Below are 23672 nucleotides of genomic sequence, written 5' to 3'. Positions count from 1 at the left end.
GGGGACAATACAATCTAGTAAATAAGAAGTTACAAGACTAAGAAAAAGCACTTCAGTAGGAGAGTCCACACAAAGTCACACAGCCACTGTTACCAGCATTAAAGCTTAGTCAAAGCCATGACTTTTTGTGGAGAGAACACTGTGGCCTTTGATAATAAAGGTGTTCCTATTGCTGTGATAAGATACAGAAATAATTCTGCTGCCAATACTCATTCCCGAAATTTTGGTTTCCTCCTCAGCTATGCCAGTTTGAAAAAGTCCCACTTCCCTCTGCTCCTAGGGAGACACAAATGAGCTCAAGAGTTCCCAGCTGGTCTGCAAATGACTTAGAAGTGCAAGTATTAAAAGCCCTTTCACAAATTTTGCAGCACTATGCAATCTTAAAGCCTTGCTGACAAAGAATGACTGATAGCCTGTTTTAAGATATGAAATAGGAGACAAAATTTTGCCTTCATTTTAACAGACAAGAAAAACAAAGAAGCAACAATTGCATTTTGAAAATTAAAAGTGTGGTGTGCTAACTGGAAAAGTTTGGTCAACATAACTATGATGTATCTTGTATGCTAAAAATAATTCTATGTAAGACTTCCCCAAAACTTAATTAAATGAGAACAACCCAATCTTTTGTGAAGAATCCCAAAAATACTTTTGTAAATAAGTATGAAAAAGGAATATTATATAGGTTTTATAGCAAGCAGAGACCTACTCAAAATGCAGATTGGCTATCTCAAACTTTATCCTGCTACAATGAAAATAGAAGTTCCACAACTGCACATACTCATTATCCCATGCACATGTCTCTTAAGGAAAAAACAAAGAACAAACCAACTTAAAAACCCATTCAAAACCCCAGATAATTCTGTATTTCCCTAGAAAGGAAGTACGCTATTTTTTAGCTGGTAACTCAACTTCAAAGATAATAAAGTTTGTCTGAAAGCACCAGGTTTGGTTCTCTGTGAATACTCTGACCTACAAGGAAGGCCAGTTTATGAGCATACTGGCAAGGAGCAGGTACTCTGATAACACCCTGCAAAAACAAACAAAAAATTAAGTCATTTAAATAAGCATGCATTCACTGTAACAAAGAGTTCTGGAATTTAAAAATTTGGATATATCCAAAATTTCCATTCCCTGTAGTTTATGCAGATTTGTAAAAACAACATTACATGCACTCAACACATTTAAAAACCATGCTTTATAGAAGAATAGGTGCAAAAAACTTCCCAACTCCATTTCCTCCCTCACTCCAAAAAAAAAAAAATCCTCTTATGCAGGTTTACATTTGATGATAGACCTCACAGAAGGTGGGACACAGGTAACTCATGTGAAATGTTTGTCATTGCTAAACTATCTAAAGCAGTCCTCAGGCACAAGCTCACTGGAAGCTGATCTTGGTAAGCAACAGAACAAATGGAGGAAATGGAGGAACACACTTCCATCTCCACACAAAGAAGTAATTAACTAAGAAATAATCATTTCTGCTTTCTTTTGGTGTCAAATTTGGCAATAATACTCAAAAAAAGGAGTATTTTCTAGTGAGAATAAAGACTACTTTCATCTTCAGACTTCAGAGGGATCACATAATTATAAAATGCCTATTTTTTGAACCACCACTCTAAGTCAAGAGCCATACCTGTAGGCTTTTTGGATGTGCATGGGTGTTTTAAGGATACCTTTTTCTACCGTCTTGTATGTTGTTACTGCATAGAGATACACGGTCTTGGAAGAAAAAAAAAAAATTACCATTTTGCAGAAGAAATACTTACCGACCAGTTATAGTATATGTGGCAAAGTTTGTAGGTTAAGCGTTGTACATGATCTGGTTTCAGTTTGCTTGTGTCATAAATTACATTATAATGAGTGGGTGCAACGCAACCATTTCTCACTGCCTGACTCACAATAAAGAAATCATACCTGTAATAGAAAAAAAACCAAAACTCCAGAATTCTGATACAGAAAGAGCTGCTTTTCTTAGAAAAATGCAAATCCCCACAAATCTGTCTTACTTATTTTCTTCACGTCACCTTAGGAATATTACATAAACCCCCAAAACATGCCTAACACTTTGGTCACAAAATAAACAGTTTCCTCTATTTCCGAAAAGCCAGGAGATTCGAAAGAATGTTAATATTTTTATTATATAAGCAGGTCTTAAGACCAAGAAGGTCTTAACCATTCATCATGTACAGTTCCTCTCCTGATAACCACCCTGTACATGTACTTAGCTTGTGCTCCCCATTTACTCTTGCACCCCGAGCCATGTTTGGATGTTTGCCACCCATCACACCTGGAGCACGTGCAGCAAGTCAGTAAAATATAAAACAGCAAAACCACCTCTTGAAACTGCGCACTGCCACAGAAGACTGCATTCTTTCCTACGTGCTCCAGTGTCCCTTGACCAAAGTCAAACCTTTCATGATGTACTGAACAAGATTTGCACTTCCCACATACCTGACCTGAGTTTCATGGAGCATGACTTGCAAAAACATTCAATACTAACAGCAAGCCAGTGAAGTCAATGAGATCTGTGTATACGTTTTACCTACACACAATTCTGAGTCTTCTAATCACTCCCCAATCACCAAAGAATACTTCCAACACTTGCTCATCAAATGCACCCTTACAAAGTAAAAAAACTCAAGCGCAATGTCGAAACTACAGCCAGACAGCATTTCATTGCAGTAAAGGACAGTGGGCAATCCTATCAATAGACACTCATTCAGTAGTTAACTTTAAAAAAATAAAAAAGAAACACCAGAGAGTGAAACACACACACACACTTAAAGTATATGTAATACTCCAATGTATACAAATACTATATATTGGAAACCATGAAATATTGCATAATTAATTAATAAAATTCAAGATTCTCCGCTTCTTTCATCTACACATTCACTGTGATTTATTTTCTAAAGGACAGAAGCGTGGAAAGTATTCTTCTACTTGATCTCACAGTCTATTTAATATCAGATAGATTTCCTTTATTATCGGTTTGCCAGCAAATAGACGCGTTACTTCTATATGAACTTACCATTCTGGTCTGGTAACCTCCACGTCAACAATAGTACCAGGGGGTGGGTTTTTAAATCCTCCACCAGACTGTGCAAAGAATCTGGTATTCACTCGTTTCTTCACAACTATCACAGTAAGTCTTGGGCTAAAATAAATGAAAATAAAAGGAAAAAGAAACAGAACTATCCTGAAAAACTGCACTGAGTATTTCAGGAGCAGATTGTCTAGACCTTCAAATTAAAAGTAATTCTAGAGCTGTCCTGGGCATTAATTTTACATGTAAGTCTTCACCAATTCCTTGATAAATAGGACACTACTCACAACTTTAGATTTTTAGTTTCAGGTACAACTTTCATACTATTTCTCACCAATCCAGTTTATATTTAACTTCATAGGAGATAATAAACAGACCAAAAAGGGATCTTCTAATGATAGATCTTATTTCTACCTCATCTCCTCATATAGAAAACACTGTGTTTTAATAGTATTTTTAGTAAAGAGCAAGCCATTAACAGAAGCTAAACAGAAAAAGTAAGCACTTCAATTCCTACTAGCTATAACTTGTTTTGTGCTCTGCTTGCCTGCAGTGTCAGGAAATATTTTCATTTTTCAGAGCAGAATATGAAACCAAGTCACTACAGTTGATTAGTTTTAAAGCAGAATGCCAAAAACTGCAGAATGTAAGCGACTGGACAACAGGTAGTCCTTTCAGAAGTGGAAAGAAAAAAATGGACCTGCCAGACACATGATCAACCATTTGGAAAAAAGTATTAATTACCAAATGCATCAAGAATGATTAAAGAGCGTATCAAATACTCATGTGGTACACGTACTAAAAACTTTTCCTATTATATTACAAGTTAGGTATCTCAAATCATGTAAACAATCAGAAAAGCAGTTATCTGAGCTCAAGTAAGGATAAAAAAAGACGACGCCATCTTCATTTGTAACCACTCTTTGTATCCCAGTGTGTACTTCTCTTACAGAATAAAAAAGGAGGTTGATGGAAACAAACTTACTTGTAGTCTTTACCAACACTCTTCAAGCAATCCAGAAATTGAGGCACTTCATAATTAACCAAAGTATATAGCTGTCCATCTCCCACACCATCACGATACACAATAATACGAGAAGGCAAACTCTTATTCCACTTGAACCAGTCTCTTAGAGCAGCTTAAAAAAAAAAAAGAAATAAAGAGAGTAAAGCTGTTGGCTATAATGACAATTCATTCCAAAACAAAAACGGACTTTTATCACTGGAAAAACAGCAGTAGGTTTTGAAACCTAAGGTTCTCAATCTTTCAGTTACCTGAAACAGCTATGCATCACAAATGTTACCTGCAAAAAGGATTCTGGTTTACCTGTGTACTTACACAAAAAGAACCTAAGGAGATTATCCAGTCCACTAGCAGCAAGGAGCTGTCATCCTTTAAATCTGTCTCCTTTAAAGCATTCTTTGAAGTGCACTGGTAAGTAGTATTTAATTATTGTTAAGAAATATGGAAATCAATGGACTAGGAGTAATGGTTTCAAAGTAGAAGGAGGTAGATTTAGATTAGATATTAGGGAAATTTTTTTTTTTACACTGAGGGTTGTAGAACACTGGCACAGGTTGCCCAGAGAGGTGGTGGATGCCCCGTCCCTGGAAACATTCAAGGCCAGGCTGGATGAGGCTCTGAGCAACCTGATCTGGTTGGAGATGTCCCTGCTCCTTGTAGAGGGGTTAGACTAGACGACCTTTGAAGGTCCCTTCCAACTCTAACCATTCTATGATCGTACACAAAATGCTATTAATTTTCAGCAATATTTACAACTGTATTTTTAATCTGTTCTTATCTCATGGCAAGTTGGTAACATCTCCCCTCAAGGAAACTGAGGAGGTGTGTTCTCAGGAAACTAGATTGTCATTCCTTAGATCTCACTCAACAAGAGCAGAAAGCCTTCTCTTACTTTGCAAGCAGGCTTTGAGCCCATCCACAATTTCTTGCCCACGACCTTGAACAGCACAGCGGGAGAACCACCTGTGAAGAACAAAATAGAACATGACCTTCGAATCATTTCCCTGGCTTACTTCAATGAAGTGATTTTTGAAATTGCTATGACCATTTAGGCGTTATGCGTGCTGAGAGTCAAGGCAGTCAAGCAAGAGTTGAGAACATTTCACTCGCCAGGCCCCTGTGTTAGACAAATACCTTACCATCACGTGCAATTCCTCTCAATTATAATATTTTCAGACAAGTCAACTCAAAAGGGAGAAGAGCCTGTCACTCTAATGTCCCTCTGTTCATGCCAGCCCTTGCCCCACCATTTGCCCTCTCTCCCAAGCACTTTGGAAGAAAAACAAGGCTATTCCTTGAGAGATACAGTGGAAAAAATAGCTCTTGGTAACAACGTAGAGTAAATCAATCTGGACACTTTCATGATGGCCCACCACATTCAAGCTACTTTTCAGTTAAGGGAAAGATAAGGATTCTTTTTATTCCTTTGTCATTCAAATCTTACCGTGTCATTGTTTGATTCAGGCTAGCCACAAATCCTGCAATTGACTGCTTTCCAGATAAAGTGTCATGGTAACAATCAATTCCCACAATCATTACCTGTTTCAGCTTAAAAGGAATCAATACAGAACACGTATTAGTACGTGAAGACATACCCAAGCATTTGTCATCTCCATCCTACAGTGTAACAAGAACATGATACAGGCTGCATGGTTTCAGGACACTTAAGTAAACCATGTGCACTGAATTCTTGAATTAAGTCTCCTTACATCATATTTAACTTCATGCCTCTTCTCACAGACAGAAAACAAACTATACAAAGAATACTCCATTTTCCTTTTTGGGGAAAAAAGTTGCTTTTTAAATAAGGCTTAATAAAGAAAACTGTTACTATTTTTAAAAAACTACTTACTGGGATCTCAACACTCCAAAGTTCTCCACCCATTTTACAGTTCATTTGTAAGGCAATTTTGGTTGCTATGGCCATGGCAGTCTGAGGCTTGCTTAAAGTGCGAGCAATCACACATTGACTTGGAATGGGACAATCTGTACATAAGTATTTCTTGATAGCATCATACTTATCCTTTCGGGAACTAGACAAAACACAAACTGCCTTCAAAGAAAAAGAAAAGTTTTTAGGCAGCTGCATTGTCAGGTCTGTAAAACAGTTGTACTACTTTAGGAAAAGTTTATTATGCTCAGCAAAAATATTCAAGCATTCGTAGTAAAAGAAATACCTGGAAAGTTTCAGTGACTATATTTCAGAGTCAAGTGCAAAGGCTCTTTTCCAGAAGGACTCTCATAGTTAGTCTGGGGTTTGAACAGGGGTAAGAGTAGGCATACAGTAGATGCTCAGGAGCCAAGAGTTTTATTTCCGAGAATGAGTCCCCCCCAGTCGTAAAACAGCAATTACAGAGATTAACAAGATTTGAAATTACAGATTCAAATACATACTATGTTTGTGTCAGGGGTAATACTTTGCTGTAAAGCCCTTAAATAAGCTTCTGTTCTATCATCTACTTCAATCCTGAAAAGGAAGAGAAAAAAATACTTACAGAAAAAGAAGTGACTGATAGCTATTGAAATTTAACCAAAAACATAAATGCTCACTATGCATCAGTACTGTATGAAGTGTCACACTTGTAGCTATTAATAAACATACAATATTCATACATTTTCAAGATTAAGAGGTATCACCCCCAACTTAAGCTTCCAAGAGCAAAGAAACTCAAAATTAAAAGCAAGGACAGGTATTCAAAGGAAGGTATTTGCAATGAGAACAAATCAAAATTCTTGCAAAGTCAGCCAGAAAATATATATTCCTTCTTGTATTACATATAGCTCCACTTGAGGAGGTTTTACTCAATGACCATGTCTAATACTGTTTAGTTTTGGCATGCTTTAATCCCCAGTGAAAGCTCTCACAAATAGCACTAAGAAAATCGGTCACTAGAGAAAACAGAATAATTTGCATACCGAAAGTAAATGTTTTATTAAAAATCTCACAGAAGTCAGCAGCGTGACATACTACACCGTTTCCTCCTTTAACAGCCTAAGTACATCAACAGAGTAAGTATAAAATGATTTTTCCATCAGCTTTCTAAAGACACTTACATGGTTGCCTTGTTCATTCTGATCCCCATAGATGGTGTGACTTTAAAAAGATTTTGAAGTAATGTATTAGCAACATCATAGTTGCGCCGTGTGTATATTAATAACCAGTTCTCCAGAGGCTTTGCACAGATTAAAGGAGCTCCCCTAGTTTCCTTTGACCAATCAGCAAACTGAGGATTGTAATCAAACTGTAAATAAGAGATGGCAGAGACAGAAAATCAAACACACTACCAAGCAAGATATACCACAACTACGTCCTGATATGCTTCAAGAACAGACTGTAACACTTCTTCCTACAACAAATTACTTTAATTTGTTCTTTTACTACTATTGTCATTAATTTAATATAAGCTTTACCTAGCCCTTTCAAGAAATTCTACACTCTTCAAATGTTTCATTCAAAATCATGTAAAGATACTTATGATTTTTAGCCCAGATAAGCTGTTACTATTTGCTGGGCAGTTTTTGTGCTACAAAGACATAGTCATTAATATATTAACTTATTTTTCACCCATTTTTCTTTTTAATAAATTAACTGCTTGGGAAAAGTAGTATTATAAAGAAGATAACAGTTCTTTTCAGTAACAAGAATTAAAAACAGCTTTACCAAATACAGAAACATAGAGATCAAGATGCTGTGAAATGCCCTTTTCTATCTAGCACCCATTCAAAACAAAGACCTCTACTACAGAGCAAATATATAATGTTTTATGGCAATCTGACTTAATTGAAATGTAAGTTACTCATACCAAAGAGTCACTCCACCTTTGAGTAAACAGATACTGAATGTGTCCTATCTACTGGCCTGGAATAATTGGTGGCTTTTCATTTGAAAGCCTTAGTATTTTAATAAATGGAAATTAGTTAGAAACATCTCTCATCTCCTAGTTTATCTCAAATGATTTTGTTTAGACAAACAGATGTTTCGCAAGTAAGACACTATTGTAATCCAAACCAAAAAAATCTTCAGGGGTTTCTAAACAGAACTTGTAAACAATTTAAGAAGTCTGCAAGTCTCCTGTTTGGACAAAGACTTGTATATACTATTTTTACTTATAATGCTTCATTTATGAACAAACAAGTACTATTTGCTTCCTTAAGAACTTGCTTCATCAGTGAGAGATCCAGAAGATTTTTAGAAATTGTTTTACTTACCACATTTCCTGATTGAAGGATCTTTTCTCCTTGAACAACTCTTCCCGTAAAGGATACTAAATTAGAATCAAAGCTTAAACCCCAGTTTCGGAGTTCCTTCTGAACATTGTCATCTCTGTTTAAAAACAAGATTTAAATTAAAACAAAGATTTGTTCTTGCTGAGACTTTACTTTTTTAAAAACAGCAAGTTTTTCACAGCTTTCTTGCAAGAAAAAAGTTTAGCATAGCAATTTTTAATGACAAAGAAGTACAGAAGGTATTAAGGTAGCATACTTTTGGATGTAGTCAATAAGTTTTCCAATTTCACGTTGCCGTTGCTCAGGTGGTAGTCGTGTATGAATAGCCAAGTCTTTCATCATATTAAAATCGTTACGCATCTTCTCAGTTAATCCTGTTAACAGCAAAATCTTTTTCTGAGTAGAAGTTAGACTAAGGACTAAGAAAAGTAAACGTGCAAGTTATGCAGATTAAGTACGCAGGTACTGCATACATGCAGAGTGGTATCAGTAGTAATCAAGCTTTTCAGTTGTTCCCTGTACATACCTTCCCATCTACATAGGGAAAAAAAAAATTCCAGATTTTTGCACTTGACAGGAAACCACACAAGACATGCAGCTCTTTATTTACATTTCCTAGATAAAGCAAAACAGTGCTGAGATGGGCAGGTACTGCTACTGCAAAGTGAATATCTCAGAGGAAAATACATATTTATGTATCTTACAAAATAATCAATTTATAGTAAATTTCTCTTTTTCAATTGAAGTTCTACTGACAAAAAACACTACAAGTTATCAGTGGGCCAATGTTGGACACCGTATGTAAGACTATGCAACATCAAACCCCTCATTTAAGTATCTAATCTTTTAGCTAAAAAACTTGTTTCTAAACTCATACTTATACAAACAAAACATTTCTTCTTAACTTGGCAAGAGGCTGCTGTCAAAATGCCAGTTTCAGTAGGCATTATGGTTTGACAGATGCTTTGATATGAAAAAAATGCTACAGTACCTGTTAGGAAGCACAGCTCTGGAATTAGAACCACAGGTCCTGGGATCATGCTTCCTCTCTTCCTCCTACACTGACTGATCAAGACAGGCTGGTTCAAGTCAGTAATTTCTTGATTATATTGCTGTATTAGAAATATACATTGTATGTTTGTTTATTCATAACAAACACTTTGTTTTCTTAATAATAATGCTCACTTTAGAAAATGAGTATTTTTCCTAAAACAAACAAAACAAAAGCATCCAGTATTTTTTTTCAATTAGCGCATCTAACTTGAGAGGAACTGGTTTTGTCAGAAAGGCCAAGCAGGGAAGCACTATACTCTCTACTGGTGCCATCAAACTATTGACTTGTAAGAGACAAGAGAAACAATGCTTCTGCCTTGCTTGAAGTGGTATCACCCAGAGTATCCAACTCAAGATCAGGATGCTCATTCCAGATTAGTAATGGACAAGAGCAATTTAATTCAAGACATTGTAAGAATCAAACTAGATTCCAAGTAACGTCTCTGGACTTCGGTATGTTCTAGTTTGCTTAAGTATCCCCTAACCTGATTCTCTTCAACTAACAGTATGTCTTCCTTGCTCCAGACTTTTCTCTGGTCTCTGGGGCCTGGGAATCCCGAATGGTGGTCTTGCTAGTAAAGACTGAGGTGAAGGCAGCATTCAGTACCTCATCTCTTTCCACATTCTGTGTCACTAGGAACGCTGCCTCATTCACAGCAGTGGGTTCAAATTTTCCCTAGCTTTCCTTTTGTCTCTTATGTACGTATAGAAACCCTTCCTATTGCCTTTAATATTCCAGGCCAGATTCAATTCCAGTTGAGCTTTTGCTTTCCTAATCTCAATCCTGCAGGCTGGGACAACGTCCCCATATTCCTTCCGTATTACCTGTCCCTGCTTCCACCTTCTCGAGTGGAAACTTCAAAACCTTTCTGAGTTTTCCCAGGAGATCCTTGTTCATCCATGCAGGCCTCTTTGCATTTTGCCTTACCTATGACTCACTTGGATAGACTATTCATGCTGAACGCATGCTGCATAGGTTACTTACTGGTCTCACATTGCGTAGCATCCATTAAAAATAAAATGCTATTGAACAAAATCATTAATTACAAATCCATGCATCATAAGTAAGCCTCTAGCAATGCTCTAACGTTAACTGACAGTTAATTTTCCATACCCTTTTGTAGTAGTCCACGTAGCTGATCTCAGTACCATCTGCTTTTCTAAAGGTACACTGTGGATTGGCATCCCAGTCGATGTCATCAACTCTGTATGTTCTGTTATTGTACCTAAATAAGCAATTTCATCAGGTTTTGTTGTTTTGGGTTTTTTTTAAATGTTAACTCAAATTGAAGAGAAATAGAACCATGAGACCAAGAAGTTAATAGCAATACTCATGTAATGTTAAAGTTTTGTTCCTATCAGCAGCAGTAACTTCAATGTTTCAGTTGTAACAAGTTATCAATTCTAAAGCTGAACTGTATAAAAAAAAAAAAATAAAAACAACTAATCCAGTATGTACTTCCTGCTCTTGTAAACACTGTCACCTTGATTAGTTTGCTAACTTGACAATAATATAATTTTCATGCTTTCTGATGCCTCATTGAATACTTCAGCACATGGAAGACCCCAAAAATAAACAGACCTCTAAGACGACAAGAGTCCAAAGAGACTTACTTTGTCAGAACGATGAAACCTATCAACTCTTTAGTACAGGCATCTTTAAATCTTTGCTCCTCAATTTGGTAATACAGACTGTACATAAAATCCAACACTGTTTCACTGCGGAGAACCTTATGGCTCACATCTGTACATAACATAATGCTTTCCTCATACTGGAGGATAGAACTTGTGAAGCCTGGCCAAACCATCAGCCTGCCAAAAGAGAACATATAGAATCTTAACGTGCTTTAAAGCATCTCTATTCCCACCCCTTGAGTTATTGCTGTCCACCTTCCCAGACTCCAGAAAACAATCAATACACAAAGAAACCATTATACAAATATAAACAAGCTCCTGAAAGCTAACAAAACCAGAAATATTTTAAAGGCAGGTATCTTCAGTCAACTTAAGATTGAAAAAAAAAGATAATTTAATGATGTAGCAATATAACTGAAGTGAAAGGAAGGGTGCCTCAAAACCTAAGAAATCAATTTCATGCTATTAGTTTTAAATGTCTTACATTCAAAGTGTACGGGTATTCCAGATACTTTAAAGATAAAAAGACCAAGAGAAAAAGACCAACAGTTTATGTAGTAGAACACTGTCCAGTTTCTTCCATCAACCAGGTTATGTAGGCTAAGTGAATGGCAAGGAGTGCACCACAGCAAGATGGGGCTCCAGTGAAAATCAAGCTTACTAACTTGTACCATAGGTCTTGGGCTAGCCAGAAGAATCAATCACCTTGCAGGGAATCCTAGCAGGGAATGGGGACAAGACATGACAGCCAGCAATAGGCGAGTTCCAGAACTACCCATCCAGCAGGGCATGGCGAGACACGAATTTACACGGCAGATGAAACGGCCTTCAGAATGAAGGCTGGACACTCCTGAGCTTTAGAATTAAAGTATTCTCTGAAGATCTCAGCCTTTAAACAAGGTTTAAGGCTCAGACATTTAAACAAGGTTTCTCACATTGGAGTGAAATGGTATAGCAGAACAAATACTGGTAAAGAGTAAGGAGATCTTACACACAGAAGAAACTAAGGAGAATGAGGTCTCATGCTTCCTGCAAATACCAGTTTTTAAGTCCATGGTTTTATTACAAAATAAACCACCAGAGTGGTATCAAAATATCATCCTTCCTCCCTGCCTCCCTCCTAAACCCAATCATCCTTTTTGCCAAACCTGTGATTAGGGATGTCGATTGGATCAGTGGGGTTGTAATAATTGCGTCCAATCTGCTGCAAATTCAACATCTTCAGAAGCCTAGAAGTTTAAATACGAATTACATTTACCATTATTATTCAGTTTAGCAAACTATGCATGGTCCCATCCCTCTGTACAACCTCATTTTTTTGTTCTTCCAAACAGATGAAACAGTCACAAATGTGAACCTTTCATTAACCCTAATTTAAAAAGGTCATGGCACTTATTAATGACAATCAGTTGAGAAAAAGTTAGCATACAACCCAACCCTTCACCAAGCAGTTGGAAGGCAGCAGTCTAAACAAGCTTATTTCAGATGAACCAGGTAGTCTAGGTACCAAGGTTAAGTGGAAAGACTACAGCAAAAAAAAGTAATTTGCAGTTCAAGGTCCTGTACTACTATTTGCTTTACGAGGCAAATCCACAGACACAAAAGGAAGGCAGAGATAGGACTAACTGGCTACAACAGTTAGTACTCCAGTGTGAATTTGCTTGCTCAGGGAAAAAGGTAAAAACTAATTTCACACTAACATGTGTGATGAAAGATGCATATAACTGTACATTAAAATGCTGCACACACAGTTGGCAACATAGTAACAGAAGCTACAAAGACTCTGAAATTTACATTTGTCATATTGATTTGTAGTCCATTCTTCAGAAAGGAAAACCTTAAGTCAGATATTTTTAGAATGACTTCTTATAAAGACATAACTTGGACAGCAAACCTTCTAAAAATGATGTTGTAAAATTGCAGACATGTAGGTGAAGTAGGTGGCAACTCATTAGTCAATGTGATTGTTATCTTCACATCTTCTCCATTTCGAGTCCTACTAAACACTTCAGTAACCTGAGAAAGTGAAGTTAGGTTAATAAAACTAGAGGAAAACAGGGCTCTATCTGGACTTTGCCTCATTACTATCAAACTGGACTTGTACATTAAGACTGTAAGTAATAATTCAACACTTAGCTGAAACAGGAATCTGATTTTCTACTATGACTGTAAACTACAACCTAAAATGCTTTGCGAATTTGAGTAAAGACGACTAATGGAGTAGGATGGAGGCTAAACCCAAAGTATCTGAATTCAAGATGAAGACAGGGAAATCAATTACCAATTACCATTGCAGGAAAAAGACTTATCTTGAGCAAATAAACAATATATTGCCAATTTATCTATATATATTTAATTACCGATTCACATGTTGGGAGGCAAGAAGACAAACATTAAAACATAGTGAAAACACCTTTCCCCTCTCCCTTCTCCAGGCTCAACTTCACTCCAGACTCCTGTGTCCCCCTCTGTTAACGCCACTGGTTACACTCAGTCCCTTCAGTGGGGCAAGGAGTTGCACAAGGGGCAAAGAGCGGGGAGGCAGAGGTTACTATCAGTACACGGTGTTTTGTCTGCCACTCCTTTCTTCTCAAGATTTTTCTTCTGCTCTGGCATTTCCCCCCCTTTTTGAATGCACAGATGTGTCACCAACTCTGCTAATGGGCTCAGCTTTGGTCTGTGATGGGTCCGTTGTGAAGTCGGCTGGAAGTAGCTGTGTACAGCACAGGTCAGCCTCTAACCTCTTCACACAAGGGGCCACCCCAGATTCCCCCAGCTACCAAAATCTTGCCACATACAGCCAATACATCCACCCTTTCAGTCATGCTGGATGTTAAAATACAGAACTTATTAAAAGATCTAAGTAGAAAGAAAACTAAAGAAAAATACTGTCTGTACTATCCACTTCAGGCAGAGGATTATTCTAGTCTGCAGAACCTAAGTATTAGACCCAGAGGTTTATTACCAAATTTCTCTACACAAGCAAATTAGCTTATACTAATATATTCAATCCAAGTAAATAAAGGTGGTGAAACACTGGCACAGGTTGCCCAGAGAGGTGGTGGATGCCCCATCCCTGGAAACATCCAAGGCCAGGTTGGCCGGGGCTCTGAGCAACCTGATCTGGTTGGAGATGTCCCTGCTCCTTGCAGGGGGTTGGTCTGGGTGGGCTTTGGAGGTCCCTTCCAACTCAAAACATTCTATGATTCTATAGTACCAATTGTTACTGATCTGGGTGAAGTTAGAGAAACAAAAAGCACCACAAACCGCAAGTCAAAATAAAAAAATAAAATAACATTCTCATATCATACCTTATTCCCTAGTCTTTTTGGCAATAATAATATTGATCCATCAAATGCATGTGTCTTTCCAATTAGCTCTTCATGCTGAAAAAGCAGAACTGATCGAAGACGACGTGCTTCCATCTCAGGACTATAGTCAACATGGTACTGATATAAAGCCCACTGCGGTCGAGATGTCAAACGAAAGTAATTTGCAGTCAATTTTATCATAATACCAGAAGAACCTAAAATGAGAGGCAAACGTATTAGTAGTTACAAAATGTTACCAGTTTGTAGTAATTCAACACACAGATTAGAGGTCAGTTTTATTCTGCAACTGGTCGAGCTCCATAAGCTACAGGAAATGCTCATATAGGCATAGTGTTATTATAGGCACTCACCCATTTATTAGGGCTTTTTAATAATTCCTTCAGCTGTCAGGAAGACTATCACAAAGGAGATACATTTAGACCAGTAACCTGTCTCCCAAAGGACTAGTGCCAGGTACTAGAGAGATTCATTTCCACCAAAACAAAGTTCCTTTGTGGACAAATTAACCTTTCTTTATATGAATCATACACATAGAACAAAAACTAATAGAGTATCAATCACTAGAGATGTCCACATTTCCATTCACATGCGACAAGATGATATTTCACTATTTTTCAAACAAACAAAAAAACCACAACAGTAAGAACTAGCTCCAGATCACTCACTTATTTAAAGTATTTCTTCCTATCTTTTCATGTCTCATTTCAATACCTTTTAAAGACACAAGTCTAATACAAAAAACACACTGCAGACAATTATGGATCATTCATTTAATTTGCTTTGCACTACTCATTTTTTTCTATCTGAAATACAACACCTCAGATGAAAACAAAAAAAAAATCCTACCACACACAAGGCATGTCTATTACACTTGAAAACTGTACAAAGCTATAAAGAGCAAACAGAAGGCCAGCAATACAGCTGCCTACTAAGTACAGCGATCCATGATCCAGCATCAGCATAGCTCTAGATAGAAAATCTAGGTGAGAAAGAAAACAACAAGACTGCTTCTGGCCCAAAGCAACTTGAGTAAAACTAAGCCCTAACATTCCTGGGCCCATGGAATGCTCCAGTTACCATTCAATGAAGCAAAAGTGGACTACAGTTGCTGTTACACTGTTGTGATGCCTCACAGAACCACTTGCCATACAAAATTATTATCAGCACAGAACCTGCACTATTGAAAATTAAAAACTACTTCATTCTAGCAAGAAGGTAGGACCATCATGACAGCCTCCTTTTACTTCTTTTCATACACACGATTTCATCCCAAGGAAAGCAGCATATCACCTTTTATTTAAACTAAAAAGTTTCTTCAGAAGAGGTCTCAAATTCTACTTACTACTCTTTATGAGTATGGTTAGGTCAATGTGTTACAAACTGGAATTTCCAGACTCCTGCAGAGTCCTGGAGAGTTCTGCTTGAAGACGTGGACATCAGGAACATACAAGGATCATCACTTATGTCTAAATATTTGCAACTTAAAATGCTACACAACTTCTGTCTGAAGCACTTTGCCAGCAGACATGTAATTTTACTGTTCCTTTCCAGGCATCGGGAGCAACTTGCAATTTTTTTAGTACTCAATGAAGATTTTTTTTTTTTTAATTTGGCTCTCTTGGGGATACCAAAAGCAGAAACAAAGCAAAACTATTTTTCATTTCAACTTGCTTACATGTCTATAGTCTCATCTGAACATACCAGTTTTTGATTCTTGAACATGTTCTATGGCTTGCCGAGTATTTACTCCGAGATCATGGAAATCTCTACGACGTCCACCTCTATCTGCTAAAGACAATTCCTGAAATCCTGCCGAAATCTGTAACCCTATTGTTTTGAAATTAGAGGAAGAATTACAATCAAATTTTATACACAAATAAGAATTAAATACAATTCAGTTTTGAAAGTCATATATACTACTTTATGTAATAAAATTAAGAGAAATAATGAAATGTTAAGTTTCAGGTTTTGCTGTGTAAATTCATTTTAAAATAGCAATCAGGTAACACACATTACCTTCCTATGTCACAGACAGTAAGCAAACAGAACATCACACTAGCCAGATGATAAAAAGATGTAAGACCTCCAAATCAATAGTCTCTTCTGCAAATACAGGGAGGACAGATCTTTCATTTCAGCCCCAGCTGGCACCACAATGTTTAAATATTGTGATGCAAAATAGGCAAGAAACTTTAATTTCCTTACTAAGATTAAAGAAAAACTCTGAAATATCAAAATGAAATTTACTGTCAGTATTCATGCAGTTAATTGTGCCAACTGCTTTCTAACTTATTTTTTAAACTATTTTGATAGAGCAGATGTACAGATGGAGGAGAGCAAACATAAGGTAGTTTTTTAAAACTCCTAGTTCAGTTACACTGCACCTTAGAATGACAACACTATCATCACAAGGTGTGAACAGTGAATTTTCTCAGATTTCAGTAATAAATCTCATTTTGAAAAGAAGCATTATAAATACAGTCTAAAAATTTCTTAATTGCATTCTCTTCAGAACACTTGCACTTGTGGGCAATTATTTTTTTCACCCTTTCTGACCTTCTGGCCTTCTCTCTTTCTGGCCTTCTGGAACACTCTGAGGGCCTCTCTGTCGTCCACGGACACCAGGTTCTCCTGACACAGGTGGAGGAACAGGTGTCTGCTGAGGTTGCCAACGGCCAGGTGGCTGACTTGGCAAAATCTGTTGAGCCTGCAATAGTTGGAAACAACTTTTCCTACTGCAACTGAAGAAACAGCATACTTAAGTAATACAGTAAAACAAAGTCACTAACCAAGTATGGAATACTCAAATACCCAAGTGTAGCGGTTACATAAGTTTAGATTTTTTTTTCCTATATTAAGTAGCAGAGTTATTACTCTGTACTTCAAACTACAAAATAAGAGGGCTCAAAAATTGTTTTTTCTAAGTTACTATTCATTTAACTAGTAGTAAATGCAAATCTTTCCAAGCTCTAACAAAAATTCCTGGACTTCTCATTTTTAACAACCCCTCTGATACTGAAATTACAAAAGCTGTTTTTATAAAATGTCAGCTACTTGAAGTGTCTAGTGAATAAATAAGATTTAAAAGTATCATGCCTGGAAGAACTGCAACACATGACCTTCAGCCATGAGCGATCCCACAATTCACATTTTCAGATTATCAGATTGCAGGCTGCCCCACAAGTTAGTACTCCCTCCAGGAGAAATCAAGTTCTCTACTTCAAGTGTAAGCAAGCAAAGAGACCACTATCAAGGATGATCATGAAATCTGAGCTGGAGTGCCAGCCTGGCTATGTCTTGTCCTACAACATAGCGGTAGGAACCCTGAACCAGTATCAAACAACCTGCTAGCAAGCCATTCCTCTCCTTTGCTCTCAGAGCTCCAATTCCCATATGCAAGTTTTGACACTGAACACAACATCAGTAACTAAGCAGGCCTCTCTGTTCTTATAGTCTCCACTTTATTGTCACGTTACATGACCTGTGAAAAGTACACCCTCTAAGAAGTCTGTAAATACCCATGAGCACTACTGAAAAGATCGAATGCATGCAACGCTGAAGAGCGTATATGAAAATTACCAGAGTCCAGTCCTATCACAGCAGCAGCACACTATTACAAGTTTTGTGCTCCCTGTAGCACTCACAAAAGCAGTTCAGGCAAGATCAGTTCTGCTTTGCCTCTCTTGCCCATGTTCCATCCTTGCTCCTGAAGCAAGCTGCAATGTCGCCCGCACAGATTCTCTAGTCCAACAGCTAGGCTCTGAGCCCCACTATCCTGAGCCGACTATACTGCTTTCCCATCCATTAAAGGAGCACAGCAGAGCTCCGTGTCAAGTCATAAACTGAAGGAGGAGATCACGCAGGGATAGAGTTCACTGTATGGGTGTGGGCAAGAGGGTCTTCAACAATCCTGTCCTTCATAGAACCACAAGATAATTCAAGCTGGAAGAAACCTCGGGAGGTTCCTAGTCCAACCTCCTGCTCAAAGCAAGGTCAATCACAAGGTCTGATCAGGTTGCTCAGAGATTTATCACATCTCTGAGGATGTACACTGCATAACCTCAGTGGGCAACCTGTTCCTGACTGTCCTCATAATGAAAACATTTTTATGTCCAATGAAAACAACTCCTGCTTCAATTTGTGCTCATTGTGTCTCGTCCTCCCGCCATGCACCATTACAAAGAGCCAAGCTCCATCTTCTTGGTATCCTCCTTAGAGGCTGCAGTCTCCATATTGGGATGAACTTGCCAGGGACTGAGCAATCTCTCCTCTTTCCTACCTCTGCAGCAAGGAAGATCACAGGGTTGTCAAGATAATAGTAAGGAAAGGTAGGCCCCGATGTCCTTAAATCTCACTAATGTTTTTTGATAAAAACCTCAGTAAGAAGAACTTGGCTTATTATGTGTCCTGGTTTTGGCAGGGATGGAGTTAATTTTCCTCTCAGTAGCTGGTGTGTTTTGGATTTCATGTGTGAAGAATGTTGATAAACACCCTGATGATATGAGTTGTTGTGAATGAGACCAAGGACACCGTCCTGCTTTCCAGGTCTCACTAATTTGCAGATGCAGGAAGCTGGGAGAAAGACGGACAGAACAATTGACCCAGACTGGCCAGAGAGTATTCCATGCCATAAACGTCAAGCTAAGCATATAACTGGGGGCTGGCCAGGGCGGATATCTGCCTTCCTGGCATCCATCTTTCTCCCTCATTTTGCTGGCATCGTTCCCTCTACCTTGCTGGCTCCCTTTTGCTCCTTTGCTTGCCGCTCAGTTTTGTTTCTGTGATCGCTGCTCGGGACGGGCTGTATCGGTCATTGGGACATTGGGTAGTGAGAAAACATATGTTGTTCACTCTGTATATTTTAAAATCCTTATATTCTGTTATTATTGCAGTTTTCCCTTGTTATTTTAGTAAATTGTCTTCATCTCAACCCACGAGTTGGGTTCCTTCCCAATTCTCTCCCCCATCCCACTGAGGAGGGGGAGGGTAAGCGAGAAACTGTGTTGTAATTTGGGCTAAACCATTACATTATGATACCTATGTATCAGTCCAGTGTAAAATTCAAATGGTATGGTTCACTTCTACAATACATGGCTAGTTGTTCCCATCTTCCCCTGCAATCAGCACAGACCATGTTCTCATTTAAAATGAGACAGTGTGCATGCCTAAGCCCTCATTTTCCAAACTTCTAATACAAACCCTCTTATTCATTCCGCAACCTCTTTTCAACATGTCTTTGGAAACACTTCTGGAACTAACCCTCTTGGAGGGAGATACACACAGTCTACATGGTAGAACAGTGGCAGCCTAAATAGAAAAAAAAAAAGCCAAACCAGACTTTTCTCCCCTCAGACTGCATCACTATTCATAGTCCATATAAAGTACCTTAGACTCACTGTTTCCTTTACTTCCCTCTTCACCCACAGCAGCACACCGATACCACCCGTCAACTTCTGCTAACAATTCTATTCAAGTCAAAGAGACCAAGTTTGAAGTAATCAGGTGTCTCTGGTTTATAAATTCTGCTCCAGGTTCAAGAGGTGCATCAGTGCTACTACTAATGCAAGACACATTTCACTGCTCTAGAAACAGAACTATAAACTGCATTCTATCACAATTTAAAGTCATCTGATACTGGCAAGAAAAGGACTAGGTACACACCCCCAGTCTAATCGCATTCACAAATGAAACTGACAAACTTGAGGAATTGCTTTTAAAAAATCTCCAGGTAGCTGGCAATGGCTGCAAATAAAGATGTGTCAGCCATTTTCAAGTTACAGTTTGACAAGGGCATACATGCACAAAACAAGCACTAAGCACTAGTTCAAATGTAGAGACAGAGAGTCCGTGATGTTAAAATTAAAAACCAAAAGAACAGGTTAGAACACCTGCCAGAACCAGGTTCTGTCCAAATATGCACTAACAGCAGCAGCCTAATATCTTCAGCTTCTCTGCAGGGTATCAGAGTGGACAAAGTAGACTATGAAACTGTCTACTTATTTCCATAAGCTCTATTATGACAACTGTATTACAATAGAGTACTTCTTTGTAAGCATACAAAAAATTCCATAATAAAAAGGAGTCAATATAACCATACACCTGATTTAATATATACATACACACATATATCATTCTAACATATATACCTGATATTAAAATAGGAAGTAGTTGAGCTATGAAATTTCAAAGCTAGCTCATTAAAAAGAGAACCAACTTACAGATGCAGCTCCTACAGAAGGAAGAGCAGCCTCCTGTACTGGAGGTCTTCCTCTTGCTCTGGCTCTAGCTCTTCCTGTCATCTTCTCTTCTAAGAAAAACCACCTTCAGCATTAGTGTTCAATCATCTCCTTCCCCATCCTTATTCCAACAAACATTATGAACATAATATGTGCACACACCCTTCTTTAATTTCATCTAGTTCAGTAAAACATACCCTCCCCTGAAAACTTCCCTGCTCTTGGATCTCCACACAGCCACAAGTAGTGTGAGGAAGTTACAGCTCCTTATAGTCGAGATCTACTGGCACAGCCCACCACAAATTCCGAAGCTGTGAAGAAAATCAACTACATTGGAGACCATGGCAAGATCTCCAGCCTCAGCCATGGGAAACTCAGGGCCTGCTGCTGTTACTTTCAAGTTACACTTCAGACTAGTTTGTTATGTTATTCTATGCAGACCGCACACTTCACCCAAAGCACATACCAACCCTTACTGCCTGGTTAGCCCTCAACGATGCACACCAGCCCCAGAGACCTGTCCACCAGAGACCCTTCCCTTCCGCCTGAGCTCAGCCCTCCCCGCCCCCCCCCCCCCGCCGCCCCCAAACCCGCCGCCATGCCAGGCCCTCGGCGTTACCTCAGTCTGCCCCCGGGCCGCGAAGGGACTCTGCTCCCGCCCCAGCGACACACAACAGGCCGTCCTCTTCACGAAGCCACACGACTTTGTTCCCGCTAAGGTCAACAGCTACTCTGCCAGCCGGAGGTTCCCGCAGGCCGGTCCCCGAGCACAGGACCCACCCAGCCACCAGCCCCCCCCAGCCTCCCCCCCTGCGCCTAAGCCAGCCGCCCGCGCCGCGCGCAGGCGCACACCTCCCAGGCGGCACGCGCTAGAGCTGCAAGGCGGGAACGCACGCTCCCCGTCGATTGGCTCCTGAGGCCGAGCGCTGCCGAAGAGCCCCGAAGAGCCCCGAAGGGCGGAGCCGGGCGCGGCGGGCCGAGCCGAAGAAGGGGGGGGGGGGGTCGTTTCCTCTGGGGGGGTGGCTGAAGATGGTCGCGTCTTGCCGCTCCGGGCGGGGAATAGAAGTGGCGCTGGGCGTTTGGGCTGACAATTCTGACGCACTGCTTTCCACGGGATGGGGATCGGGGGTCCCCCCCGGCAGCTCCGAGCAGCCTGTGGCGCGGGGGCGCGGCACCCCTGTCAGAAGGGGGTTCCAGGGGCACCGCCGCCCCCGCTGCCGCCCGCGGGTGTTCGCGCCCCTTGGCAGGACTGGCCCTCGGAGCGCTGTTTGTCACCTTTGTGAGAGGAGGGCTTTCCCGCTAAAAAATATTTCCTCCTCGTCCCACTTCTTGCTTGAAAAATAAGTTAACCAGAAGGTGGAGCAATAAAACAAGAAATAAAACTTAAGTTGGTTCAGTCAAGGGCTGCATTTGTCAGCAACGTTTGCAAGGATTGGGCATAAACTTCTTGCTTTTTTCCAGAGATGTACAGACTAAGGACAGAAATTGTTGGCAATGGATGCTGTGCGTACATGGGAAGTGTCGGCAGGAATGCCTTGGCACAATCCCATTGAGCATCAGCAGTTCAAATGCGTGAGCAACCGTCCTTCCATTGAGAGATGTTCTTCGGCAGACTAACAATTAAATAGAAGGGAAAAAAGTGCCTTTTTCTAAGCTCCAAGGCTGGTTCAATTGCTATGATTGTCACAGAGAATCACAACTTGTGACCACAACAGAACTAGCAAATCTTAGGACTTGGAAGTAAGCAGCCTTAAGTGGGAATTCACTCTGGATGCACGCTTTTCCACGCTGCTGTGGAAAGACAGGATGTCTAGATAGCATCAAGGCTCAAATGCACGTTCCTGTAGTTTTTAATGTGCCTTTGCTTAAAGATTAGATGGCTGTAATGCAACTGGAGACACTGACTTCAAGGGACAAGAGATAATATTAGCTAATTAAAACCCTACCTTTATAAAGGCCAATCTGATGTCTTGAGGTTATTTACAATTTTTCAGGTACCTGCAGTGAATAGAGGCCAAGGTTCCTTTTCCTTGTTCTCTGTTATTCCAGGCAGAAACGGGTGCCAGTGTTAACACTAATACTCAACACAAATAATGCAAATATCTCTTTTTGTTTGATTTAGAATGTCAGTTTGTCCCTAAAGCCAGTTTCGTTGTGCTTCTCATTTATGTCAATGTAGCAACCCACTTAGGAAGCCAGATTCTCTTTTACAAGTTAAAAAGAAGAGCTTTCAAACTACGAAAGTGTGGATCTTGTTTCTTAAAGATAGCTGAAGTACTTTTAGCATGTGATTTTTATTATTCACATACAAGTCTGGATAAATATTTAACAAACCCAGAACGTACACTTAGATGGGGTATGCTCAGTGCTTTTAAGAGCACTGATTACTGCTTGCCATGGGCTCTTCACCCACGGTGGGAACTTTTACTGCTCCGTAGCCTGCAGAACTCTCTAGTGGCTCAGAGGGTTAAAGCTGCAGAAACACAATATGCAGATTTCCTTGGCTCAGAAATATTTAAAGATAAACAGAATATAAAGATGTTGTCAAAGTCATTTATGTTATGTAAATCATGAGAAAGCAGAATGTGTGTGTTGGAAATAGTTATGTTTGTTTATTAATTTAAAATATCTGTGTACTTAATGTTTATTTTTTTAGGCCAAATTCCTTACATTTCACTGTAGAACTTAATTATCTTTAGATGGGAGTTGTTAAAAGTACTTAATCAAGCTGGCTACCTACAGCAATTCCTTATAAAGTGAAAATAAACATCAACAATAAGCACCCTCATTTTTATACGTGGGTTGTCAGACAGTTAATTAGTACTAAATGAAAGATAGCTTCCAATTTGGTTTTCACAGTCTTTCAGACTTGCTTTTTTTTTTATCTTTTGCAATTCAAGCCCGGTTAAAACTGTGACTCTACAGGTAGGCTTAATGAATTTTCATATTCAGAGGGGATGTGGAAATGGCAAAGCACCAATTGCAACAGGTGCATCATGTCCTTTAGTCCATGTTGGTTTCTCAGAAACACTGAGAAAAACAAGATTTTGAAAATGGTAAATGTTTGCATTTTATTTTTTTCTGTGTTGCCAAAAAATCTACCAGTGCTGGACTTCAAC

At 39.2% G+C, this 23672-nt stretch overlaps 1 protein-coding gene across 2 annotated transcripts; it reads right to left on the bottom strand.

The window, feature by feature from the left end:
- Window positions 1-910: 910 nt before the first annotated feature.
- On the bottom strand, window positions 911-20616 carry PIWIL1 (piwi like RNA-mediated gene silencing 1). Of its 2 annotated transcripts, none has more exons than XM_086761377.1 (20): window positions 20536-20616; window positions 16874-17024; window positions 16019-16144; window positions 14297-14511; window positions 12880-13001; window positions 12134-12214; window positions 10965-11162; window positions 10465-10576; window positions 9289-9409; window positions 8554-8671; window positions 8280-8394; window positions 7125-7312; window positions 6465-6537; window positions 5923-6123; window positions 5515-5618; window positions 4963-5033; window positions 4032-4185; window positions 3032-3157; window positions 1767-1914; window positions 911-1027 (listed from the first exon to the last, which is right to left on the bottom strand). In XM_086761377.1, exons 1-20 carry the CDS (start codon window positions 20614-20616, stop codon window positions 911-913), a joined length of 2622 nt encoding a protein of 873 aa, XP_086617503.1. The 2 variants fall into 2 exon arrangements, with proteins under 2 accessions (XP_086617503.1, XP_010128445.1); XM_010130143.2 differs by having other exon boundaries at window positions 16019-16155; window positions 16903-17024.
- Between the last annotated feature and the right edge of the window lie 3056 nt (window positions 20617-23672).

This window comes from Chlamydotis macqueenii, chromosome 17, assembly GCF_036417535.1.
Source record: "Chlamydotis macqueenii isolate bChlMac1 chromosome 17, bChlMac1.mat, whole genome shotgun sequence".
Taxonomy (NCBI): domain Eukaryota; kingdom Metazoa; phylum Chordata; class Aves; order Otidiformes; family Otididae; genus Chlamydotis; species Chlamydotis macqueenii.
Note: the sequence above shows the minus strand (reverse complement) of the source record. Positions and strands in the feature narration are given on the sequence as shown.

Coding starts and splice junctions, on each gene's coding strand:
- PIWIL1 (XM_086761377.1), bottom strand. CDS start 20,616: ATGACAGGAAGAGCTAGAGCCAGAGCAAGAGGAAGACCTCCAGTACAG. Junction 14,512..16,018: donor TGTTCAAGAATCAAAAACTG/GTATGTTCAGAT, acceptor CTCTCATTTTAG/GTTCTTCTGGTATTATGATA. Junction 13,002..14,296: donor CAAAAAGACTAGGGAATAAG/GTATGATATGAG, acceptor TCACTTTCTCAG/GTTACTGAAGTGTTTAGTAG.